The sequence below is a fragment of the Idiotropiscis lumnitzeri genome, chromosome 9 (assembly GCF_059441095.1).
Source record: "Idiotropiscis lumnitzeri isolate Australia: NSW breed Sydney's pygmy pipehorse chromosome 9, RoL_Ilum_1.0, whole genome shotgun sequence".
NCBI lineage: Eukaryota > Metazoa > Chordata > Actinopteri > Syngnathiformes > Syngnathidae > Idiotropiscis > Idiotropiscis lumnitzeri.
Genome location: NC_142399.1, coordinates 15414755 through 15440286, shown reverse-complemented (window position 1 = coordinate 15440286; position 25532 = coordinate 15414755). Strand labels below are relative to the sequence as shown.

Sequence of the window (25532 nt, the reverse complement as noted above, 5' to 3'; positions counted from 1 at the left end):
TCCGTGACTCCCAAAATCCTCACGTACGTTTGCAAGCTGCTTATTTATTTACTTAGCACAACAGTGTGTGTCCATACACAGGAAGACTGCCCTTGATAATGCAAAAATGTTGTTTAGTCCTTTCCATGCTGCAAAGGGAGGGTTAAAAACAGAGCTGCAGTTAATTTTAAAGTATCTGACTAAAAGGTGATCTAGCGTTACCTTTGAGGTGGAATGCTACTCAGACCTCTATTAAGGTCAGTTCTAATTTCCATCAGCACCAAATTTCACACCATAACCTATTTGTGATTTGTGCATTTAAAAAAAAACGAAAAATGTGTTTGTTATAATGCTGGTAATAAGTAAGCAACATCGGAGCCTCCTCGGCAGAGGTAAAATTATTTACAAAGTATTTTTGCCTATCTCTGACATGGCCACAGTAACGATGAATAACCTACTTTAGTTGTCAGTTGTAAAAACATGTTGCACTTTCAGTCCTCCAAATTTGCATTGATAAATGGAGTAAACTACTTAAAGAGGATTTTTTTTTCTTATTCAAACTTTCACATGCTGGGCACCCTGTGTGCAGAAGGTAAATATTTAAAGCTGACATTCATGTTGACTTACAAAACTTACAAATGAATCATTAGAATCACTTGTATCAAAAATATTAATTTAATAGATTAATTCACCAAATTGTTGAATTGATTTGAGCATTTGTAGTAGCTTAATGAAAGTTCTGTTTTGAAAATTGAAATGCATGTCAACTTAATATTTCTTTACTCTCAATGAAATGAAGATTTCCACTTAACAGCTTACTAAGAAAAATGCTTACTGTCCATAGAATCCAAAATATTGCAGCAATCGTTCCAATAATAGGACTCACCTGGGCAACCAATCACCTAACACCTGTCAGTCACATGGTGCAATACTTTTGCTCATATGAAAAAGCACTGCATTAAAAAAGAAAAACAACGTTGCTATCTTCTTCCTGGAAATAAAAGCTGAAATGTTGATCGCGTTTCCTAGAAGTCATTTGATGTAAATTCCAAACGTTTTCAGTCTATAGAAACATTTACAAAATGGCCTCACTTTTCAAATACTTTAGTAGTCTTTGCTGCTGCTTTAGCAACAAGCATTAGCAACCAATCAAAATTCCAGATGAAAATGAAAGCAGTGTGTGTTACTTGGATTCTGTGTCCTTGACTTGATAAGCTGCTAATCAGCTACATGTTTCTCCGTCCTCCCCATAATGACGTCCCTTGTGGGTGTGAACACATATGAGTCCCTGCAAAACATCTGCCTCTTCTCTGTTACCCGTCACCCTCCGTGTGCCACCCGGCCCATAGCTTGATGGATGGGGCAGATGGACATGGCTGCCTGCCCGATCCCCGACCGTCTCCACCGACACATCAAAGCTCGACAGAAAAGGAGACAGAGTGAAACACTAGGAAGCTGATCATTGCAACTTTCAGAAAGACTTTGAAGTTGTGATAGACTTATCAGTTCTCGGGTATCAATATATGGATATTCTCTCAGTATCAATTGGGTATCAATTTCAACCATCACGTATCGATCATAGTACATTTGAAACTTGCTCCAAGCTCTTTCCAAAACTCATAATCAGGGCTAGACATGAACGTTTTTGCTGACCAGATTGTGGCTAATGGTTTCACAGAATTATTAGCCACTGCGCATTTTCACTAGCCACAAATATGTTTGGTAAAACAGATCAGAGAGAAAGATGCAGGAGCATCAAAGCAAAATTAAAATGGGAAAACTGTGTTAATAATTTGCATAGACTGTAATTTCCGGAATACAAGTCATTACGAACCAGCCCAAAAATGTAAAATGAGGTAGAAAAAAAATTCACAAGTTGCAACTGGAGTGTAAATCACATTTTTTGCAAGTAATTTACAGACATTTCACCTTGAAAGGCAAGTTATAACAATAAGAAAAGAATGAAGAACAGGCGGGATAGGTGTAAAATAAGCTAACACAATGAAGGTTATTTAGCGACAGGAAAAAATAAACATGAAGAGAAAAGGTTTTGTTCATGTTCATGTTTTTGGGACACCGCTGTCGCCTTGGCAATGACCTGAACGTGGAGATGTACCGTAAGCCTCTCCAGCACCAAGTTGTCCGAGCAGCCACTAGCAAACTTGTTTCTCTAGCTGTTCCAGCTATCAGTAAGAGTAGCCCCCGCCAATCGCCCGAAGATAGCTGGAATTAGCCTCCAGCATGCCAGCGACCCTCGTGAGGAGAAGCGGCTCAGAAAATGATGGATGGATGGATTTGGATTTCCACCAATTTATAATCTTCAATTAATCCAACATACAGTACATGTAACTGAAATGTGTACAGAAACAACATAAGCAAAAAAAGAATGCGTGCATATTCCACATGGGCAGACTTTCTCCCCACTGGTCCATTGTGCTGCCCAAACAAATACTGTACGTCGACGACTTTTTAGCACAGTGTCAAAACTGAAAATACACTTTATCCATGTTTACTAAGATGAACATGTAACATGTTTCACTGATGGTGCAGTGGTGCACTTGCCTGACTCGTGTCCAGACAGCATGGGATCGGTTCCAACTCAGTGACAGTGTTTGCGTGTGCCCTGCGACTGGCTGCGACCAGTTCAGGTTGTAGTGCGCCTTTTGCCCAAAGTCAGCTGGGATAGGCTCCAGCACCACACTGTGACACTGTACAGGATGTGCGGGCGTGATGATGACATGACAACATATTACATGTGGACACGGCAACCTCATTTTTTATTTTTTTTTGCTAGGGCACAAAATTGGGCTATGGCAAAGCAGAACAATTTGTTCCTGCAATTTGGGACAAGGCGTATTGTGAACGATGAAATCAAACGGTGACCTGATTCCCACTGAATGTGTTTTACAATGTCTGCATGCAGTTAAAAGGGGCAACTTTTTAAACACTAATACATGTCTTTCCGGAGACATTTTCAGGCCAATACGAGCCTAAGAAGTGTAAAATCCGCCAAGCACGTGACATTTTCTGTCGAAGAAAACGTGTTAATGGTTTGCCTTCACGGCTCTATCTAGCTCTTCAACGGTTAGTCTTTTTTGGTTCGGATATGTCTCCATTCATCATGTTCGGAATCATAGTAGTTTCATACAGTGTAGCAAAATTGATGGAAAACTGTTCCAAGGAACATTAAATTGATTAAAGGTTGAGGGCACAATGTGGTAGTAAAACAGTTAAGTACTATAATACAACTTTTTTTATATAGCGCATTTGACAACAGCTCTAGCTGTAACAAAGCGCTTTCCATATATTGTAATATAAATTACAATGGAAATTAGAACACAAACTCAAATGCATACAATAGATACCAGAAGAACAGCGACAGTCTAATGTCGACTGGAAAGCTAAAGAATAAAAATGTGTCTTCAGACGGGTTTTAAAAGTGGACAGAGAGGGGGCTCGGCTAGCATTCAATGGAACGTCATGTCATAGAGAAGGTCCAAAAACAGACAAGACACGATCCCCCCTGAGGCTGCGCTTAGTCCTCAGGACCTCCAACAACATTTGGTCCGCAGACCTGAGGCAGCGGGCAGGTGCGTAGGGGCGGAGAACCTCGGAGAGGTACACTGGGGCGAGGCCATTTAAAGATTTGAAGACAAACAGAAGTATCTTGAAGCGAACTCTAAAGTGCACTGGGAACCAGTGAAGAAAGGCCAAGATTGGGGTGATGTGATCTGTCTTCCGAGCGCCAGTTACAAGGCGAGCGGCAGCATTTTGGACCAGTTGAAGACGTTTGAGGGAGGACTGACTGACTCCAAATTAAAGTGCATTACAGTAATCTCGCCTAGATGTAACAAAAGCATGGATTACTGTTTCTAAGGGCTGTTGGGAAAGAAAGGGCTTCACTTTCGCCAGCTGCCGAAAATGAAAGAAGCTGGATCAAACAACAGCACAGATTTGCCGATCCTAATTTAAAATCACTGTCCAATTAAAACCCAAGTTCGAGAGTGAACATGCTTGCTGTCATTTTATACTTACACATGAACCTTGATCCCCTACCTTGATCCAACCCACAAACTAATGCATCGGATTATAAACATCGATCCATTTTTATCATTCGGGTTGCGTGTGCAGTATCTGCAGCCTCTGCCAGGTGATTTCAGGCAAGAGGCTGGGTCCCCCCTGGACTGATTGCCAAACAAACAACCATTCCACATTCACACTTTTAAACAGTTTAACGTCACCAGTTAAACAAGATAAAACCCACACAAACATTCAAACTCCACAAAGGGAGACCACGATAGTACATGAGATTAAAGCCACAGAACTGTAAGATCCGCAGACAACCTCGAGTAGGCCCACTATGCGGCAGGTTATAAACACAGATGCTGGCTGCCAGGATGGCCGAGTGGTCTAAGGCGCCGCGTTCAGGACCCAGTCTCCCAAGGAGGCCTGGGTTCGAATCTCGAGTTTCCCCATTGTGGGACTAATAAAGGCAATATTATTATTATTATTATTAAACAATGCAATTCATAGATCATTGCGGTACTCTTACATGGCATATGTAATTGCAAGTAGCGTGTGTACAAATAGCTGCTACAAGGATGCTTTTTCTTGTCTTCCTCCATTAACCGTCAAGTAGCCTGTGACAAACAATCAGATGAATAAACAAACCCAAATTCAGGGCTCTATAATTATATTTTTCTTGGTGGTTCTGTTCTGGTTTCATATGACCATTATGGCACAGTGAAAAGAGCAAATATAAAGGTGACGACTTTTATGGAGTACAGTTTATATACACCATACTGTATCGACCAGCCACTACCTTCTGGCCACTTCGCACAATAAAATGACATGAAATACAAGATCGGTAGATGATATTCTGCTTTTACAAAATTAATGATGTTAATCATTTTGACCAGCGCAGTATAAATTCAACATATTTAGTAATTGAGATTTATACCATCACTTATGAATAAAATATTTCTAAATTTATAAAAAAAAAAAAGATCACGTGTTGAGAACTTAAATGCAGTCATTTCAATAATTCTAAGAATTGAATTTTTAACTAATTAACTTTTGCTAAATGGGATTTTTTTTTTTTTTTAAATCTTCCAATTAATCAAATCAGATATTTTGTTGCAATTATTCACGCTCGTTCTTATTGTTCATTAGTTGGGGTAAAGTCACAATGATTGCTTCAATCTTCAATTTGTTTGGATGATTGGACAAAAAAAAAAAGTCTTCCTTTAACAACAAACAGCCGCACATATGGTGTTCCCTTGTCTTCCACTCCGCAGGACCTCAAGTCAAACACCAGAGACAGAAATTGGAAGGGCACATGCACCTCACTAATCACACCAGCAATTAGGAGAAGAGTCATAAAACATGGCTGCTTCTAAAAAAGCTATATTGGCTTTATAATGTTGTTATTATCCAACCTCCCCTGGCTTGCTAAACAGCTTGTAAAACAGGCAGAGGTCCAGTAAATAATGAATTCCTCATCAGAAACATCGGGGCCCCAACTCAAAATATGCTAATCGCATTGCTCTCTGCGCCTGTGGAGGATCAAACATTTGCAAATGAAAATTGTTTAGTGGGTTTGGCTGCCCCAATGTAATGAATGGCCAACAATAACAATGAGAGAAATGGAAAAAAAAAAAGTTTTCAGTTCCATGAATACTGGAAGGAAACATCGGAGGTTTGAGATGCATTATCATTCGATGATGTTTGAATTGAACCAGCAGTCATTGCTATTTATGCTTGCAAAAAAAATAAAAAATAAATAAATAAAAATACATTTTAATGGTCACGGGGCTTGCTAGAGCAACAAATTGTGAGCTTTCATACTTAAGCCTCCTGAAGGGCATTCACCAGGGAGAGGAGGAAGTACATGTTTTGACAAATACAAAGTATTTGGCGCATATGCCAGATTACCCTGGCAATTTATTGTATGAAGCATTTTAATAAAATTATACATATATGTATATATATATATATAGAGAGAGGGAAAGGAACAAACAAATACCCATTTCTTGAAGTGCAACGGGCCTTGACGTTTGACACCTGTGCTCTTGGTGAACATGAAAGAATCACTGAATTGAATGACCAAACTGTGCTATATGTGCTGTGGCTTCAATCAAAAAGTTAAATGAAAGATAATACTTTAAAGTGAAGGTGTACAACACATTTGCACTTTTAATCATTTAGAAACGTTTTGTTTGAAAAAACGGTCCAATTTTTAGTTAGTTTCTATGTCAAGTCAAGTCAAGTCAATTTTATTTGTATAGCCCTTAATCACAGACAGTCTCAAAGGGCTTTACATAGCCACAATCGACATCCCCGATCTTAACCCCCAGGAATATAATACAGTTTAAAAATAATATTTTCTATATTTAAGCACAGTGTTAATGTTCCAGCAGTGCATAATGTACACACTTTCGGAATAAAACCTCGTCCCCTATATTGATGAACACTTAAACCTACCTTTCAACTGTAATTTGATATTGATCATTACACTGAAACTTGGGAGGCCAAGTGTTTTTTTTTTTTGTTTGTTTGTTTTCGTTTTTAGATGTTATTGTGCTAAAGGGTTTGAGAAGTAATGGACTAGCTTTAAAAAAAGAAACAAAGCAGTCATAGCCAGATATTTCAGAGACATGAGTGCCTATTAATAAACGGACCACTGGGAACTAGAATTCACCATTTCTAAAAGCTTCCGCTTGCAAGATACTCCCTACCTTTCCCTGTCACTGTCCGCTGTCACTGCAAATGTTTTCCAGTCACAATGGACCCAGAACTACATGGAACGTTACCAGGTGCGACACATGGTGGAGTTTTTACTATAGGGATTGAGGGATTTGCCTCTCTTGGGAGGCGATGGCATCACACTCACACACTTTTGCACTCATTTTCTTCCTTGAAACTCAGTACACGCTGCACTGATGTGAAGGGAAATTGATAATGTAACATCAGTGTGTTAAATTGCTTAAGTGAGGTGAATGGGCCAGACAAGTGTCATTTATAGTATAGACCTTTCTACTGATGTTACGGGCAGCCGCTTTCCATGTGATCCCAGTGCTTGATAGTCTCCATTTATTATCATGTTACTGGACGTTAAAAATATTGCAGACTCTCTCTTCTCTTTTGAATTCACCATAGCTTGTTAAAAGAGTAAGACTATACTCATTCCTACTACTATATTTGATTATACGGTATAGCAGAATTTTCAGTGGGATACTGCATCCTCCCATTTTTTTCTAACCGCTTATCTTCACAAGAGGAGCCTATCCCAGCTGTCTTTGTCTTTGGAATGGTCTGGGGAGCAAATTGACAAACATCCATTCACACTCACATTTGCACCTGTGGACAACTTGGAGTATTCAACTCACCTTTGATGCATATTTCTGGGATGTGGGAGGAAATCGGAGTGCCCGGTGGAAACCCATATAGGCACGGAGAGAGCAAGCAAACGACCTGTTTACTTTCTGAGTGAAATCGGATATGTACTGAGACACAACTGGCTGTAAGCAAAAAAAAAAAAAAAATGTACCTGATTTAACCTGGATAATGTACTAGTCAGTACAAATGCGCTCACACTCCAGTGAAGAAAAATATTAATTTAGCATCACAGTGAACAATGCTCTCCAGTTCACCTCGGGCAGTGACGCACCAAGCGGAGGCACCTGTGACACACTTGCCTATTCATACTCATCACTTTCTCAACAAACTTCATCGTAACAGAATATTTATGTTGTTTTTAAACTGACATACTGCGCTAAAATTACAGACTATTTACTAAGGAAATTGTTCCCAATTATTTTGTCAGGTTATTACAGTCTGCTGTTGGAATACAACAAATGTGCAAATGTTGATTATATTGCCTTAAATTTGAAAGGTAAGCTGTTCTTATCTGCTGGTAACAATTAAAGTGTTTAAAGATTGACAATGGAGCTTGCAGTTGTATATTGTCTCTCTGCTTCATTTGGACCCACACAGAACACCCCTCTAATGATAGCAGAAAATTAACTCATGAATAATTAACTGGTTTGTTGAGCAGGGTGCAGGCACTTTCAAGACCATTATGGGTATGCTCTGTATGGAGTTTAAAAGAATTCAGGCTGTGAGTTGCAAGCGAGAAAAATCGAAAGCCAACTGATGTGAGCATTTAAGTAAGCTCATTCCACTCTTAGTAATCTCTGAATGGTGTCGTGATAAAACCAGCTGAATAAGAGGGAGCAAGGTCGGCAAATTCTCTTCGACAATATTAGGATTTTTATTTTTTATTTTTTTTTATTTTTTTACAAGAGAAAATGTTTCAGTTCAAGATCATTTCGACAAAATGTTAAAGTCCCTCTCATAGCAATTTAATTTAGACTATCATTTATTTAAGAGTCCCCAAGGAAGCCTTTGTGGGAGAATTTGTTGTCTTTTGGTTCAGCACTCACTTGTGAACAAGACCACAAGATAGTTAAACTCCTCAACTTGGGGCGGGATCTCATCTCCGACCTATAATGGGCACGTTCCTGACCTAACACATCCCAACTGTTTCACACTCTGTTGCGAACCGCTCCAGTGAGAGTTGGCGATGGCCTACCGATGAAGCCAACCACGTAATCTGCAAAATCAAAGCTACAATACTCTCAGAATTGTAGCCCCATGCACCACGAAATGCTGTCCATAAACATTATGCACAGAATCTGTGACAAAGGCTATCCTTGGCGGAGGTGAATCTAACTCAGCAATGTGGACCAAACTCTGACATCTGTCATGTAGGGACTGAGCAGCCCTTATGAAGGGGTTTGGTACCCCATACCCACAGTATCACGGTTGAATGCCTTCCCCAAGTCCACAAAACACATGTAGACTCGTCGGATGTTTTTCCATGCACACTTGAAGACCCTGCGAAGGATGTAGAACAGGTCCAGTTGCCTCGCCACCAGGTACCAGGCACCTCCAGGCACTTGCCAGTGAGCTCCACCTCCAGGCCTTACTCTAAAGGGGCACCTCTGTGAACCATGACCAGCGGAGGGACAACAAAGTCCAAAGTTTATATTCATCGCAAGAGGTTATGAGCCATGCTTTTTCTGGTCCTCCATCTAGGACCTGTTTGCCATGTGTGACCTTGCTTGGGACCACAAACAACTTTGCTCCAAGGATCATTGGGTCACACAAAACCCCTTCCACCATGATGAGGTAATGGCTTAAGGGGTGTGAATAGTTCCTATGCATAAATAAAGGCCACTTTGACAAAATAAGAACTGAGAAACACTTGTGTCTTGATTGGTATAAATACTTTAGTTGTGTGGAAATCTGATGTCTACCTTGATAGTGAACTCTATGTAAGCACCAGTTCCGCATTTGCGGTATGACGCAATACTAACTTCTAGTCGCTAGGCTAACATATAGTAAGAAAAATGACAGATAAAACATTTTTAAAAACAAATTTGCTGTCTACTGAAATCAAATCAAGTTATAACTAAATGACACATTACCTCAGTAAAGTAAGTTCCAAGTGACAGCAGATCGATCAAAGCATCTATTCCGTATTACTTTTTTATTTATTTATTTTTTACTATTTATGGAGACTGACAGTGTAAGCAAGCATACTTACTGTAGACTTGCTGAGCTTTTTAATATGCTCAACTCAAATTTGGATATAGGCAACAAAATCAACCGCAACTTTGTGTGCCATACAGACAGAGTGTAAAAAAAAAAAAAACTGAGGAAAAAAAGCCTTCATTGTCAAGTTCTGAGGCAGAAAAAAGTAGGTCATGAAAACCTAAAAAGACAGCCAATAATAAAATAATAATAATGACAAGCACATACAACTAACTGTCAGGATGAACATTTTGATGTAAATCTTCCCATGGCTCGAGAGCTTCTTGAAGGAACGGCAGACAACAGAGCTTCGCTCGATGGGTGCCGAGCGATGACACAGGAAGAGAGAGGGGAGAGAGAGACAGAGATAGTAAAAATAACAGTTTTGAGTGAGAAAGTGCACTACTTGCACTTGCACATATAGTCTAGGATTTTTAGGGGGTCATATTTATTTACAACATGAGCTCTGAGGTCACAAAATAAAGTCTAAGGTAACGCCATGTCTAAGGTCAGCACTCCTCTGAGCAAGACCTACTGTCTGCTCACTTTCCTGGTAATCTAGAGTCAAATCACACAAAGGTTGCACAGTGACCACAAGATCAGCTTGAACCAGCCCAGTGATTGTTCATTCGAGTGTTCCTCTAAATAAATCATGCATGGGCTAAACTGAAACAGGAGCCCTGAGTGGAAGCGTGTCTGTGCCACCGCCAGCTCGGTGTCAATTAATGCCATACGACAAGGCAAGCACGGTCCAGCATCAGACAGTCCTGAAACCTTCTGCCTTTCACTTCATCAATAATGGATTACATTTTGCCTCTGTTATGAGAGATAAGCTTGATTCAGACTGCAACACTGCTTCACCTCTCTCATCGGTGTTGCACCTTTTTTCAGTGCATATCGAGAGATGTATTTGTCCACAAAAGCACAAAGGAAGGGTGATATTATGCCCCTAGATACTAACAATCTAGTGTGTATATAACTGTAGTCCGCTGCAAACTTTCTTTTTTTCTTCAGCACTTAACTCTAAAGAAAGAGAGATCACATCCCCATGCCCTCAGCAATAGTTTGTTATCTGGCAACTGACCTACAATATGTTGTCAGTCCGACAAGCCAATTTTCGATGTTGAACGCAGACAATGTCACAATTTAGGGACCTGTCCCCTCCATGCCTACGCTTTATGAAGGTCAGGTACTTCCTCACGCTAGAGTATGAATAAAATGAGAGTCCAGACAACCCTGAATCCTGTCGCTCGTTGTTTAGCAACAATCACAGCTTGACATTCATGACACAGAATGTAGAAATGGAGCTAAAACATTCAATATATTTCATGTGCTTCAGTGTGGGTTGGAATTACAATTATGACCCTCAAATGTGTTTATGGTGCAGGATATGCTCCAATTTCCAGAAGAAGTATTTTGTCCTAGCTGTAACGATAACATTGGAAAGCCCAAAAAAGGAAACGTTTCAATAGGAGAGAGGTTTTCACCTTTTTCTTAGACAAGCTATGCATTCATGTAAACAGCTTTTAACCTATACACAATACAATTCTGATGGCAATACATTTTAAACCGAAATATATAATGCAATTCTTGCAAGAATATTAATTTATACTGAAAATCTAATTATTTAGATTGACACAATACAAACAAAAATAACGAACAAACAGGTTAATCACCAAACCCACTCAAATGCAAACATCACCTCTTTCGGGTTTCATAAACATACTGATTTTAATTTCCCCTTTCTACTTAGATATGGTTGACACACATTTCTACATTCTTTATGTGTTCTTTTCCTGCTAATGTGTCTTGCTCACTTTCCCGTCTCGGGAATGATGTGCTTATATGCGTTCTGTGTGACACAAACACTGGAGGTGGATTATTTCACATTTGCAAAACATAATCAAATGACAATTTGACTGGTAATCAGAATGATAGGCTTTCACCAGTCTTGAAATGACTTTTTGTTTATGCAGCTACTCTCGTTCACATTCTCCAATAATCCCCATTAACGTGTCTTAATTGTTTCTGTGACCTCTATGTGCAATGTCGCATGCAGTCGCTGTATCTTGGAATGAAAATCCATATTTTTGTTTCCCTTTCATAAGTGTCCCTGGTTGGCTGGTTGAAGTGAGCAAGCATGTTCTACTCAGCAGGAGGGAAGATATATAAGCGTTTGTTCATATGAATAAAAACTGTGTCATCAGACTGAATGATGAATTAACCGACAATTGTTGTTCGTGTAACAGTGGTGTTCCATAAACGGTATCTTGCAACTACCATACTAGGACTGACTGTAGAAAGGCAATCTTCAAAAATACCGGTACACATACATCATTGCAGCAAACTCGCTGTCACTACATAACGCATCAGAGACAATGGTTTACCAGACACATATTATGTTCATAAAACCTATGCAACTCCAACAGCTATGGGACACAGCAAAAGTGTCCAAATGCAAATACCAGACTAAAAATATCCTTAAATTCTGTTGGCCATGCATCAATCTGTCTATTCTAATTCTGAGTGACAAGTTGTTGTTTTTTAAAGGAGAATACGTTTAAAAACTAACTGAAGCAAAGACATACCACATCAACAACTTAATTTTAAGACTAGATGATAAAATGATGATGGCAGCAAACAGATTAGACTATGTAGGATAGTGATACTGTCAGGGTGTCCGTGGAGGTCGAGGAAGAGGGGGACCCAAATGCACGGAAGCAAGGCAGCGGTAACTTAAACGGTATTTAATCAAAAATACAGAAGTACAAAAGAACTGGGAGCAACAAAACACAAGGACTTGACTTAACTAAAAAGGCGAGACAGGATGAAAACTGATGTAAACACCGACAGGGACATTGAACCGACAAGAACTGAAAGCCTTCTTATCCTGACGCTTACGTTCCAGATGCTCCCACAATATGTGAAAATCAGTTCAAAATGTTTTTGTTCTTGTCAATGATAGCGCGATTAAATAAGATGTTTTAGTGTTTTTTTTTGGGTGAATTAGATTGGCAATGAAACATAATTTGGGGGATTTTTTTAAGTTGATGATGGATCGTAATACCAACTTTAACAAGGCTTTGGTAGATGCAAGGATTTGACTAGACAGTGAAATGTGCTATGACTGGAGTTCTGTTGGAAACCTTCTTTACCTCTTCTTCTCTTATGTCATTGCAACCTGCCATGCATGATTGTGTTTCCCATTGTTTTTATGTCAGGGTGAACAGGGATTGTTTTGACAACACTAACATCTGCATGTGAATTTTTCAAAAGTGCACAGCTGTTTGGTAGCTAAATTTTTAACGCTAAAGTGTTCTGTGAAATTCTAAACGTTCCTATTGAAATAGAAAAGGCTAACACGTACTTGTAGATTTTTTTTTTTTTTTTTAGGTAAACGGGTGCTTGGTTGTCAATTGTGGTCAAAACTCGAATTCAGTGGTAAACAAAGACAAGTCAAATCTTTCACAGTAGCACTCCTGTCATCCACATGACTTTCTCGCTTCAGTATCCTACCACCAATTATAACAGCTGCTAAATTTGGCTGCGGGGTGTGCTCCATGCTTGTTTTGAGTTTGTCGCCACACATTCCAAGGCTGAGCGTTTGCAACATTTGAAATAGTCCAATTTCCCTAATCCTATTTACGAATCCAAATGAATGTTGCAATTTGTAATTTCCCATTCTTATCTTCGAGCCACAGGTGGAGACTGGAATGTTTGAAAAATTGGGAGCAGGCATCCTGTAGTGCAGAGATATGCCAAGATACTTTAAATCTGACTATTCATCTCCATATAGCTCTGCTTTTGTTTTTTTTATTTTATTTTATTTTCTTAAACAATTTGCCTGTCGGGGGTTCACGATTTTATTACTGTGTGATTGGATGACAACTAATTTAAGACCTAAGATGAAGTCTTTTGCTGTGATGCCATTTTTAGGTGTGATTTTTGTATTGTGACCTGTGAATTTTCACGATCTGATAATAATAATACATTCTAAAACCAAATAATTCTTTTTTGTCAGCTCAGGGATAATCTTGAAATGGATTACCATCTGAAACATATATAAAACATACTTTTCTTTTCTGCAACATTCCAGTTCCACATGAATATTATGCTGTGCAAAGTATGATGATGATGACTTTGTGTACCTAATTAAATGCAAGATATTGTTTGCACCCATGTGAGGCAAGGGAGAAATAAACTATCCCTCTAGCGCTTCCCTATAATGAGGTCACGAAATAGAATTGGGTGCATGCCTTATTTTAGTATTCCATTTCCTGCAATCGCCATGATTGATAGCTCAAAATTTGTGTAACAAACAGGACAATTTTAAGCTTTGTTATTGCATATGTTAATGATAATTAAATTGGGATATTGGGATTCTCAACTCATGGCCTGCAATGGAAATCAGAAAAAAAATACATTTGTGCACACGTAATTGGTGTGGGATGATGTTTATGCTCCTGTAATTATAGCCAGTGCAGGTTCAAAGCAGTTTAACAGGTAAGTTTGTTATTCTTATTTATTCATGGAAACTAGTGACTTGATTGCACTGGCCAAAAAAACATGAAATCATGAAACTTACTTTGTGAGCAGGCAGGTAAGATGTGACTTTGTCTTTTTTGTTTTAAATATTGGACTTTACCAGAAAATTGGTCGCTGACCAATTCATCAAGGCTTCAAAGTCTGCTCACACTGAGCACGGAATAAACTCCCGCATCTGACCTTGAAACAGTATATCACAATTCGACACCAACTACGTCAGGTCTTTTCATCTGCCTCTGTTAATTAAATTGTAATTAAAATTCATAAGAACAGACGGGAAGAGACGTTTGTGGGTGTGAATAGTAAATGTGCGAGGAACCACACGTTCGTTTGTAAATGTGCAGCAGCTAATTTTAAAGCTCCCCCACACACCCAACAGCCATCTGACTGTTTGGAGGACACCTTCCACAGTTCACTTGTCTGTCACAATGGTCGCGCAGGTGTGTATTTCTTATGATATTTGAAAACCCTGAGGGTTCATGTGCCACCATCCGCTAAATTAAACCTCTCCTCCCCTTCCCCTGCACACTTAAGATCCTTCTCATGACCGGCTCCTATCCTCAAACATCGCACCAGCTTGGAAACAGGGGGAGCTTCAGAACTCTTGCTCCCCAAAGCCCAGTGCAATTGCCCTGTTATTGTCCAGTCATCCACTGCTCACAGGGGGGTGGGTCGAAAGAGCTGTGAGCACTCTACACCCTAGATTTTCTAATTTGACAGTGAGCTTCATATTAATTTCTGCTCTCCGCCTGGAGGCCAGAGAACTTCTGCATGACAGGAACTATCTTTACGGGCTGATCACTTTTTAAATTAAACATTTTTTATGCCTGTCAGGAAACACTGAAAGAGTCGGCGCCATCTGCTGAATTTCTCGTATTTGAAAGGTATTTTAAGGAATCTGTGGCATGAACGACTAACGCAATATTTTTTATCTTCCGACACGGCCAGCTTGAGAAATCACATTTTAGCACATCATCTCAGAACAAAAAACACCATGCTCAAGTTACCACTGGGCCTTGCAAACCAACAATGAGCTTGTGGGCAGAACTAAATGTACTATATAAGTTGTAAACAAAAAACAAAAAATGCCTGTAAAGATGTCTCCGTTTAGATCGTATTCAAGAATCAAAGAAAGCTATTCAATCAGTCTTTGAATTCATTCAATACCATTGACGGCTAAATACGTCTTTTTTTTTTACTCAGTTGGTAGTGAATGAGTTAAATATACTTCATATTTGGTGATTTTGCATTAATTCCAAGAAGATATCTGTTACAAGCGTCACAAAAAAATAGTAGTTGAGAAATGTGATTAAATACAATTAATTCTGGAAATTTTTTGTGATTCATTTCTTAATATAATCACTTGACAGCACATACATAAATACATATATACATACATATAAATGAAATGATGATGAACAAATAGATTCCCCAAATGCGGGGAAGCAAGGCAAGAGTAATTCAAAGGGGTATTTAACGCAAAGGAAAAAAAGGGCAAACACGGGACTCTGAAAATCAAAAATACAAAAGTATGACTTAACAGGGATCAACAAAACACAAGTGACTGAGGTGAGACAGGCAGGATGACAACTGACATGGACAATGACTGAAAGGAACCATGGAACTAAATACAAACAAATTGACGACACACAAAGGGCTGGAAGGAGCTGATTGGTCAAGACAAGGGCTTGGCTAAACAGACACAGGTGGACATTAAGCATGACGAGACAGAAGACACAAAGGAACACAAGGCAAAACTTGAAACCAAAGACAAAAACCGAAATTAACAAAACTGATCATGACAGACTTACGATCTGTATCAACAAATCTATTTTACAATTTTATTTATCCTGTTGTGCATTAATATTCTTGATTCCAATCAAACACATTACACACATTTGATTGTATCATAGCACATTATATATCACACAATCAATCTTTTTTCACTTAGGTGTTCATTAGTTTATTTTTTATTTTATAATGACACCAAGGTTCTTTTTTGTCCCGACCAGTTTCTACATCATTCTGCCAACTTCTGTAAATTTCATCTCAAACCTTGCGTGGGAATTTAGCAGATCAGATATAAATGGCGAAATACGTATCCGAGTTTACCCTGTAATTTAAATGCAAACACACGGGCGGTAGACAATTGGAAATACATACTTTAGGCTCATTGGAAGTCATAGCAGCTACATGGGCCCAACGCTTTGATGAGTGTCAGGGAGTGAGAGTAGAAATGCCCTTCTTGTATCGGTAACTGCAACTAGACTTAGCCTCGACATCGACACTTGCAGCCTTTTCGCCAGGACTTCATTATTCACACTCCTACACATGACAGAGAGTAATTGCCCTCTAAGAGTGATACTGATACGCACGCACACACACACACAGAATTGAGGATATCTATAGAATGAGTTTCAACGATCATACCTCACATGCTATACTTAAGTGTGTTTGGAGGTGTGGGACAGGTCATGCAGGGAATCAGTCCGTCATGGTATGATGAAATCCTCCACCTGCGCTCATTCATCAGGCCCACTACACATTATAATTATCACAAACCAGCAGAGGACATGCACATTGGCTCACACAGATGCAACTCAATTGACAAGCTACTGCAGCAGAGAGTACTATCACACCAGACCTGTTTCTGGAAATCCATCCAATCCTGCTGATGCTGGTTCCAAATGCCTGGGGCACTACAAATTGTTGGCCTCGAGATGTCAGTCATTGCTTGCCTCAGTTACAGTCAATCATCAAACCTCACCGCACCAGTGCAATGGAACTACTCTGCCTCAGGTCACATTCTGTTTCAAGTTCCGGAACCGGTACAGAGACCCAACATGGCATTTTTAGAAAGCATCAAAGGCAAGTTCACTGTGCAGAGGCGCAGATGGGATATATATATATATATATATATATATATATATATATATATATATATATATATATAAATAAATAAAAGGGAAAAAAAAATAAGCACTGTTGTGTCTCTGTCCCTGCTTGTTTTTAAAGACCACACCCCAGCTGCAATTCACATGCTGTAAAAAAAAAAAGTAGGTGGTGAATTAAAAAAAAAAAAGATATAGCCATTCCCACAGAAAGTTTAAGCTACTTTAGTTCTACTCACGACACCAAAAGTGCTCCCTGCGCTTCCCGGCCTTCCAAATGTACCCAATAATAAATCATGCAATTATAGCGTGAATAGCAAATAGCATGAATTCTCTGTTGGGCTTGTAATATTTGTTTGCCATGCTGAGTTGGTGATCCAACCTTCGGAACGGGGGTGATTAAAATTCTGACTCTGATGTACATATTCCGACATACTTGTGTGACTCTCACAAGTTCCTCCAACAGAAGCATTTGTTTCTAATTCAGCTTCTTCTTGAAGCCCTTATTTCCAGAAACTATCAACCTGCCAGATTATAGGATTTGACAGTGGGAGTAAATCCAGAAAAAGAAATTGTAAATGCAATATAAATTGAGCTCAGCTAAATAGGGCTGGCTGTTCATTCAAGGAAGGAAATGCTCCATATCCTTCAGTTTGGGCATATTTTGTTTTTCAAGTCTTTCGGTGTGTGAGGAATTCCTTCAAATAGGGGCAGACTTAAAAACGTTCTTGGATCATGTTTGGTAATTCTTTGGTAATCCTTCAATCTTCTGCTAATTTTAATCTAACCTATGCTTATCAACGCCCTATTTACTGTGCATGAACCCCAAGTTACTGTATCTCTGTATGCCAGTTGCAAGCCTCATGAAGATTCCCCTGGAGCCAACACTTAATTGGAAGATCATTAGATTGAGTCAAACTCTCTCATTTCCTATCTTTTTTAAAAAATATTTTATGAGAAAGATACCATCTTGCATCTTCTTTGAGTCTTTCTGAAACCCTCAAGATTAGAGCCCTCTAAATGACCGTTTTAGTTGAGTCGTCTCCCCTTCAATCAGACAGCAGTCCTCATGGCTCCTGTTTCTCATGACACCAAAGTACACGTCAGTTACAGCTGACAGGGGCAAACAATGCCATTATACATGCCTCATCATACTGATGATGGATATCAGCAAAGCACAACAACGGCAAAAAAATATATACCATCCTCATCTTCTTTGTAAAGGGATAAGCCTGCAATGTGACATTTGAAGCTATCTGTGACCTTGACGCTCGTGAAAAACAGTACTGTCATTGTCGAGTTTTTTTACACATTTAGGCAAGACAGTTAGGATTAAGCCGAGCTCCAGTTCAGGTTATGAAATGAGTGAATGATGATTTGCAGCCAATCAGTTGCGTTACTAAATAATGATGCTATGACTGACATCAGAGACCATTCAATGATTGAAGAGATGCCTAAAATGCTGATCTGTCATAGGTCAGTTACACCATGCAGGAAGGGAGGATTTCAATAGGAGACAGACAGGCTGCTGGCTAGCCGACATTTTGAGTGGTGGCATATGAATGGTGTAGCACAAAACGTATGCTCGCGAAAGGACGTCTAGGTAAAATCTGTGAGTTGTTGGTTGTTGTTGTTTTGCAATTTACTTCATTCATACTGTATTCGCCTGAGAAGTATTTTTCATAGAAATTCACTGTTATTTATGTATTTATGAGTTTACTCATGCATGATTTTAGGTAGGATCAGGGGTGGGCGGGCCACAATGGGTTCTAAAATTTGACAGAGGGGCCGGACCAGGAGCAGATGGATGGAGTGTTTTGGTACCCTCACCTCATCGGAGAAAAAAAACAAAAACATTTAATTTAAAAAGAAAGAGAACAAAAGCATTCCAACAATATATATGTCTTTGAAAAACCACAGTATTTAGAAAATAAAACATTAACAAGGTTTATTCATTGATTTTTTTCAAGTTTGTCGGGTCGGATTAAAACGTTTAAGGGGCCGCATGTCGCCCCCGGGCCGTAGTTTGCCCACACCTGGGTTAGATGAATGGATGCTTATTGATAGACTATGGTGTATTCTGACAAATTTAGTCAGCAAAGCAAGGAATAGAAGTCGGCCTATTTTTTTGCCCATATGCGGATCTGATTCTTTCCATAGAGTGTAAACAGTAAAATTCTTTTTTTTTTTCTTTTCCAAATTCAAGGTCGGCCTTTTTCAAATGTGGATATAAATCGGATAGGTACAAGATCCGTCTGCACTATGAATGCTCATCAGCGCAAATCAGACCTCATCAAAAGCCCAATATGTGCTTCTTGAGGGCACGAAGAGAGTGCTTGGGAGACCACTGACATTGTTCGTGAATCCGGTAAATTGTTTTGCCTAACAGTTGATGTCGCCGTCAATGTTGAAAAATGAGTTGAGTATCTTGGTTAAGGGTGGGGAAGGAGTCGAGTATTTGAAAGCGGCCCAACCAATAAAGCAATGCATCCTAGTACTTTATGTCCATTTTGTCTGATCCGTAACAGCCAGCTTCTACGATATTTAAATATATATAAGCATATGTTTTTGTGTGACTTCTCCTGTCCATTTCAGTGCACGGATGGCTGCACAGTCAGCAGGCCTGACTTTGTCCTTGCATTTTAATAAACACCATCTGAGTTGGCTGTTTGTGCATAAAACTGTCATGCAACTGCCACTTAGTGATCCCGAAACCCTGACCTCTGTCCCCAGGGCAGCCACTGATGGGACATTTTAGTGACAGGGTTGCTCCCATGTCGATCTGCACGCTGAAATGCTTTATCCATTGTCTCTCTACGCTTGAAAACAGACACTCTGTTGTATGCATCGTAAATGAGATAAAATGCAAAGAAGGTTTTCACTGATAGGATTGACTGCCTCAAAGATTGATGGGCGCAAAGATTTTTTTTTTTCTCGTCTTTTGCATCGGCGGGTCCATATCTAAACAATTGAGTCATTCTCCTGTGTAGTGGTGGAAGATTTTTTTTCTTCTTCGAGTGAAACAAGCTATGTGGTGTTTTTTTCTTTAAATATATAAAGCAAAAAGCATCATAGAATGATTATGTTCTATGTTTGTAGCTCACTTTACTTTTTCCCAAATGGCCTCTATGATATGATGAGTGTGATCAACATCATTATCATTGCTTTAATTGTGTGTCAGTATGTGCACGTTGGTTTATGTGCATACGTGCATTCTAAAAGAACACATGATGCCAGATGAGGTTCCCAACCACTTGGGCTGTGATGGTGCAGGATGGTTTTGAGATCCATATCATTGGTAAAACAAATAAGTGATGTGCTAGTTGAATGCATTCTAATCATGTGCAACTGATCGAATAAGGAAAAACCAAAAAATGTTTTTTTTTCCAGTGTACTATATTATGGGTTTCACAGCAATCTCCATCGTGGAGTATATGATATGTGGTCCACATTTGAAACAAGTGAACGTCATTCTACAGTGTTTTTACGAATGTAGCTGCAATGTAAATATTCAGACGAGACGGCCTAACACAAAAACATTTGAGAGACAAATTTAGGATTTTTAAAGATCGAGTGAAATTTTGCTACTTGGCTCTGACACGTTGTGGGCTGATGATGTCGCTTTGCTTATGCAGAACCAGATGGCAAAAATGCACACATTAACTGGAATAAGAGTATAGCACTCCAAAGATAAGAAGAAATGAAAGCAAATCAGGATGATTATTTGTATTCAAATGCTGTGCCTTTGCCAGAAATCATTATGCATTATGTTCTAAACAAACCCGCTTAATCAGCATAGGCTTCCAGTATTAAACGCCCCTATAACCTTGGATGCCTGTGAAGCTTTAAAAGGAAAACTTCAAATCATCTCATTAAGTTGTTTGAGTCGCCAGGATGTATGGGAAACTCTGAGACACGTTTTCCAAAATATGATTAAACCACAGGTGTCAAACTTAGATGTTTTCCTCCTCCAACACACCTGATTCAAATGATCAGGATCTTTATCATGCTCCCGTAGAGCTTGCTATTGAGCTCATCATTTGAATGAATCAGGTGCGCTGAAAGAGACAATGGACTTGAAATGACATTTAATACACTTTGGGGCTGTTGAATGTTATCTTGTACAGATCTTCCAAATAGCAGGTGAAAATTTGAGGTTGACATTTTCCTAATGCCAACAAATTCTAGCGCTGTTGTTTAAAAATTTGTCAAGACTGTCTTTAACAGAAGAAGATTTTGAACTTTTCGTACTGCATAAAGTTATGTTAAACTTGTGAAACAAATGAAAAAAATCCTCTGGTACAGGTTAGCACTAATTGTCACAATGCAGCAAAATATGAGTCGAAGAAAATACCAAAAGAAAGAAAATGCCAACCATTTGCACATTGCGCTCGGTCGGGGTCAGAGTCTGACTTGGTTATATAAGTCACAAAAGGAAATCCGCAGCTCAAGCTGCTGCATGTTCAGCAAGACTGTTCAACCCTAATCATGTTTTTGGCACTTGATTGTGCAATATTTATTATATGTCCTTTTTTAGAGAGTGAGGGTTTTATTAAAGTGAACTTTATTAGACCTTAATTCCAAATTTGCTGCAAAACATAATGTATATATATTCTGTGAAATACTGAATATAGTTACTACATTTCACAGCAGTACTTCAGTAGGTTATTTCATCTCTAAATTCATCGAGAACGCCCCAAGATTATTTTTTTGGGTGGTGTGTTGCCGCTATCACTCGACTATGTGGAATTTCTTACTGTACCTTGGTTTTGTCGTAAAGAGTATGATTGTCCAAAATCATCCTTCTCTCGAGCCGAGCAAACCTCCTGAGGTCTCTGTCAAATTGCTGTGGGGAAAGAAAATAAAATGTAAAAAATAAAACATAATTTCCTATTTACAAAGTATTGTGAGAAATATGCATGACAGCACTAGTTCTTTTAATGCTTTCAATAAAAAAATATATATATATGTACCGGTACTGTATTCTGTATAATATGCAGGCACACACATGCTCATGGTCATGTCAGCAAGGTATCGTGACAATGAAAAGGTGCAATGTGTTTGTCAAAAATGAGCCAAAATGATGAAAAAAAAGTGCTTATTGATCAGAATTTTACCGTTAGATTTCTATTTTTCTTTTTTTCATATCATACCGTGGAGCCAGTCCATCCAAGGAGAGCAAAGGCAAAACGATCCATCGGTGGCGATACTAAGTCCACACGCACTGCCCTCCATCCCCTGTTGGCCCCCTCCGCACAGCTGAGACCGCCGTCCACATGGCTGGCCTCCAATCGCAAGATCAGGAAACATTTTGCATAATAGTCCATTGCCTCAAAGCTCAGGCAAGGCAGCTTTGACATGTGAAAGGTTGAGGCCTGGTAATCACAGTAAAGAAGGATCCCCTGAAGGAAAGGGGAGCAGATTGAGTCAGAAAGTAAATGACAAATCTAGGTTTTCTGTAAGGTATTAATGTTATAGATCCTTAATTATGATCAGTCTCAATGTTCCCTCTAATTTTTCATGTGTCTGAGCAGACACACAAACTCCCTGAGCACACGCTCCCTGAGCAACATCAGATGTGCACGCTGTGGCCACACACCAGTATCACGCCTGCAAATTAATTACATGTAGTGGAAACCCTGCCCATAAATTATCTAATAGTAACAGCATTTAATGATTAATATATGTCACTAGAATATGCACAAATCTGATTTAAATTTTACCTTATTGTCCCCGTCTGTCCTTCTTGCTTTTGCTACTTTGGCTTCGCAACATGTTTTGCAGAGTAAACCTTTCTCACTCGAAAAGGATCGAAAAGAAAATCTCACTCAGTTTCACCGCTTGTTCTTCTATTTTCACATACTCCGACAGCCATTCCATCTTAAAAGAACCGCATTTCTTTTTTACTTTGGGTTGATGAGTGGATGCGTCACTGATCGTTCGTTTCGCCATGATAAGGGGTTAGCATCTGCGTCTCTTAACTCCGCTGCACTGTTGTTAGCTAGCTAACCTGCACGGCGCATATGGGCCGGGCACATTCGCGACGTTCTGCTCCGATTGGCTGCGTAGCCGTACACGAACTGTACGGCATTATTGGCTGGACACCTGTCACTCATTAAGTTACATTGCAAAATGGTACAAAATATATATATATAACTGATTCAGTCTGCTACTGTACGCAATGCTTTTCATTTCAAATACTGTATCCGGTGAATGACATTATGGACATGTGACTAATTGATTAACCATCTTAAAGAAAAATAAAATAAAATAATTTATGGTATGTGGGAAAGTCAAATTGTGAATAAATGATCAAGAAATATAGCGACATTTTTGCACGACTCTTGGTGAGTAAAAAAATAAAATAAAATAAAATAAAAAATGACAGCAAGTCAACCCTGGTGGAGTAGGAACCCAATGATGCTGACTGAAAGGGGGGGGGGAGTCACATTTTATCTAAAGCCCACGGCTTTATGACTGCCTAAATTAGAAATATACAGTATGAGGATTAAAGTTTGCAGACATGAAGTTCTCCCTTTTGTAGAATGCTGCATGAAACCCTACCAATCCATGTCAAAGAGTTTTGTATCTTTTAAAGGGTTAACTTGTTACTTTTCTAAAGCCTCTATGAAAAGTAGAAAAAAAAACAAAGAAGAACTATATATATATTAAAGCGTTAACTCGAGAGAAATTTTTTAATTTTTTAACCCAGTTGAATATTATAACACAGTTTTATTTACTTCAAAAATAATTTGGATTTTTTTTGTAAAGCCAAATTTAAATACTGTTCGCTGAACATTTTTAGCACATCATCTCAGAACAAAGCACCTTGCTCAATTTACCATTGGGCCTTGCAAACCAACACTGCTGGAGTGGGCTTGTGGGCACAACTAAATATATAAGTTTAGATAATTGTTTTTAAGGAAAATGCCTGCAAGGATGACACCGTTTAGATCATATGCAAAGATCAAAGAAAGCTATTGGAACATATTTTGATTTAAAATACATTAATATTTGGTGATTTTACATTAATGACTATATTATTCAAGTAAGTAAATACAAGTTACAAGCTTCACAAAAAATATTAGTTGAAAAATGAGATGGAATTAATTACAGATTTTTTTTGCAATTAATTCGTGAAAACATTTAATCGCGTGACAGCGCAAAAAAAGCAGTTTATCACACTGAGAAGTCACATTTGAAAAGTTTGTTCCTCTTACTTACGATGCCTCATCTAATGACATCGTTCTCCTTAGCCGTGATTGACGAAAAAAAAATCCATCTTTTACAAATTTCAGCTTTTACATCAAATAATTCATCTTTGAAAGATACTGTATGATGCCAATTGTCACAGATGCATCAAATGACAGGATTTTATTTATTTAGCTGTTGGTAACAAATAAGAAGCCTTAAATATATAAATAGTTTCTCATTCCACAGTTAAGGCAAACTGTGGCATGACTGAAGTGATTCCCTCTGAGATGTGTCCAAATGAATACAGTTAATGATAAACATACCTCGATTGAAATATATTCTGACATTCTTGTTGTATCTTGGCAAAGCACAGCAAACGGAATGCTCAGTAGACAGTTTGCATTTTTTTCAAATTCCAATAGAGGGTACAGAAGAACTCTGACAGTAAACGTCGAACAACTTCAAGGAGAAATCTGTCAATTGTGGCCGCATGTGGTCAGCCGGGAAATAAATGTTTGAGCTTGCCTGACTTTGCGGCAGTTGTTTTTGTGCTAAGCTTTTTAGAAAGTTCAAACTCGTCTTGGATTACACTTTTGGAAGTGTCTAATTCAGAAGTGTTTGCACACACACTCAAAATCTAATTTGTATTCAACCTGTGGCATTTAAAAGGGGCAGTGCGCTCTGGAATTAGTTGTGAGGGTTCTCTCCCTAGGAATGTCGACTTCCTCCCATATTTCAAAAACATTCATGTTGAATTGAAAAGGACTAAAGAGTCCATTGGTGTGTGTAAGTGCAAATGTTTGTTTGTATACATATTCCCTGCAATCTCGCTTGAAGTCAGACGAGATTCATTCTAAATAGGACAAGTGGAATAGAAAATGGATCAATAAATAGAAGAAACTGACATTGTAGCGGTTCATTTCCCTGAGCACCATCCATTGGTCGAAACCGGCAAGACTACCAGATAATAACATTTGTGTCATATTTATACGCAAAGCAAATGTCATGTTTTGGGCGATTGTAAGGTTTTTTTTTTCTCTGCCCACCCTCTGCCTTGGTTTAGCCGCACCTGCCTGCAATCAACTAAGTTGCACCTGTGGATGATGAGCCGTGGCTGGTATTCAGGTGCGGCTCGAGAGGAAGGAATGTGCTGAATGTTCTTTGTACTTGCTGTTTTGCTTGTTGCCATTCCACCAAACTCCAGGACTGTTTAAGTTGCAAAGTATAGTCCTGTGATTTTTGTGTTTCTGTATGTTGTGCACTTATTTCTGTTATTTTATTTTATATTTTTTTTAGGTTTTGCTTTCTATCTTCTGTAGATAGATT

At 38.9% G+C, this 25532-nt stretch overlaps 1 protein-coding gene across 1 annotated transcript in view; it reads right to left on the bottom strand.

Annotated features, from left to right (window-relative positions):
• Nucleotides 1-25532, bottom strand: part of dntt (deoxynucleotidyltransferase, terminal) — a 72098-nt gene that overhangs the window by 9720 nt on the left and 36846 nt on the right. The window contains 2 exon segments of the mRNA XM_088304752.1: nucleotides 21775-21858; nucleotides 22166-22414. Coding sequence (XP_088160878.1) covers nucleotides 21775-21858; nucleotides 22166-22414 — 333 coding nt within the window.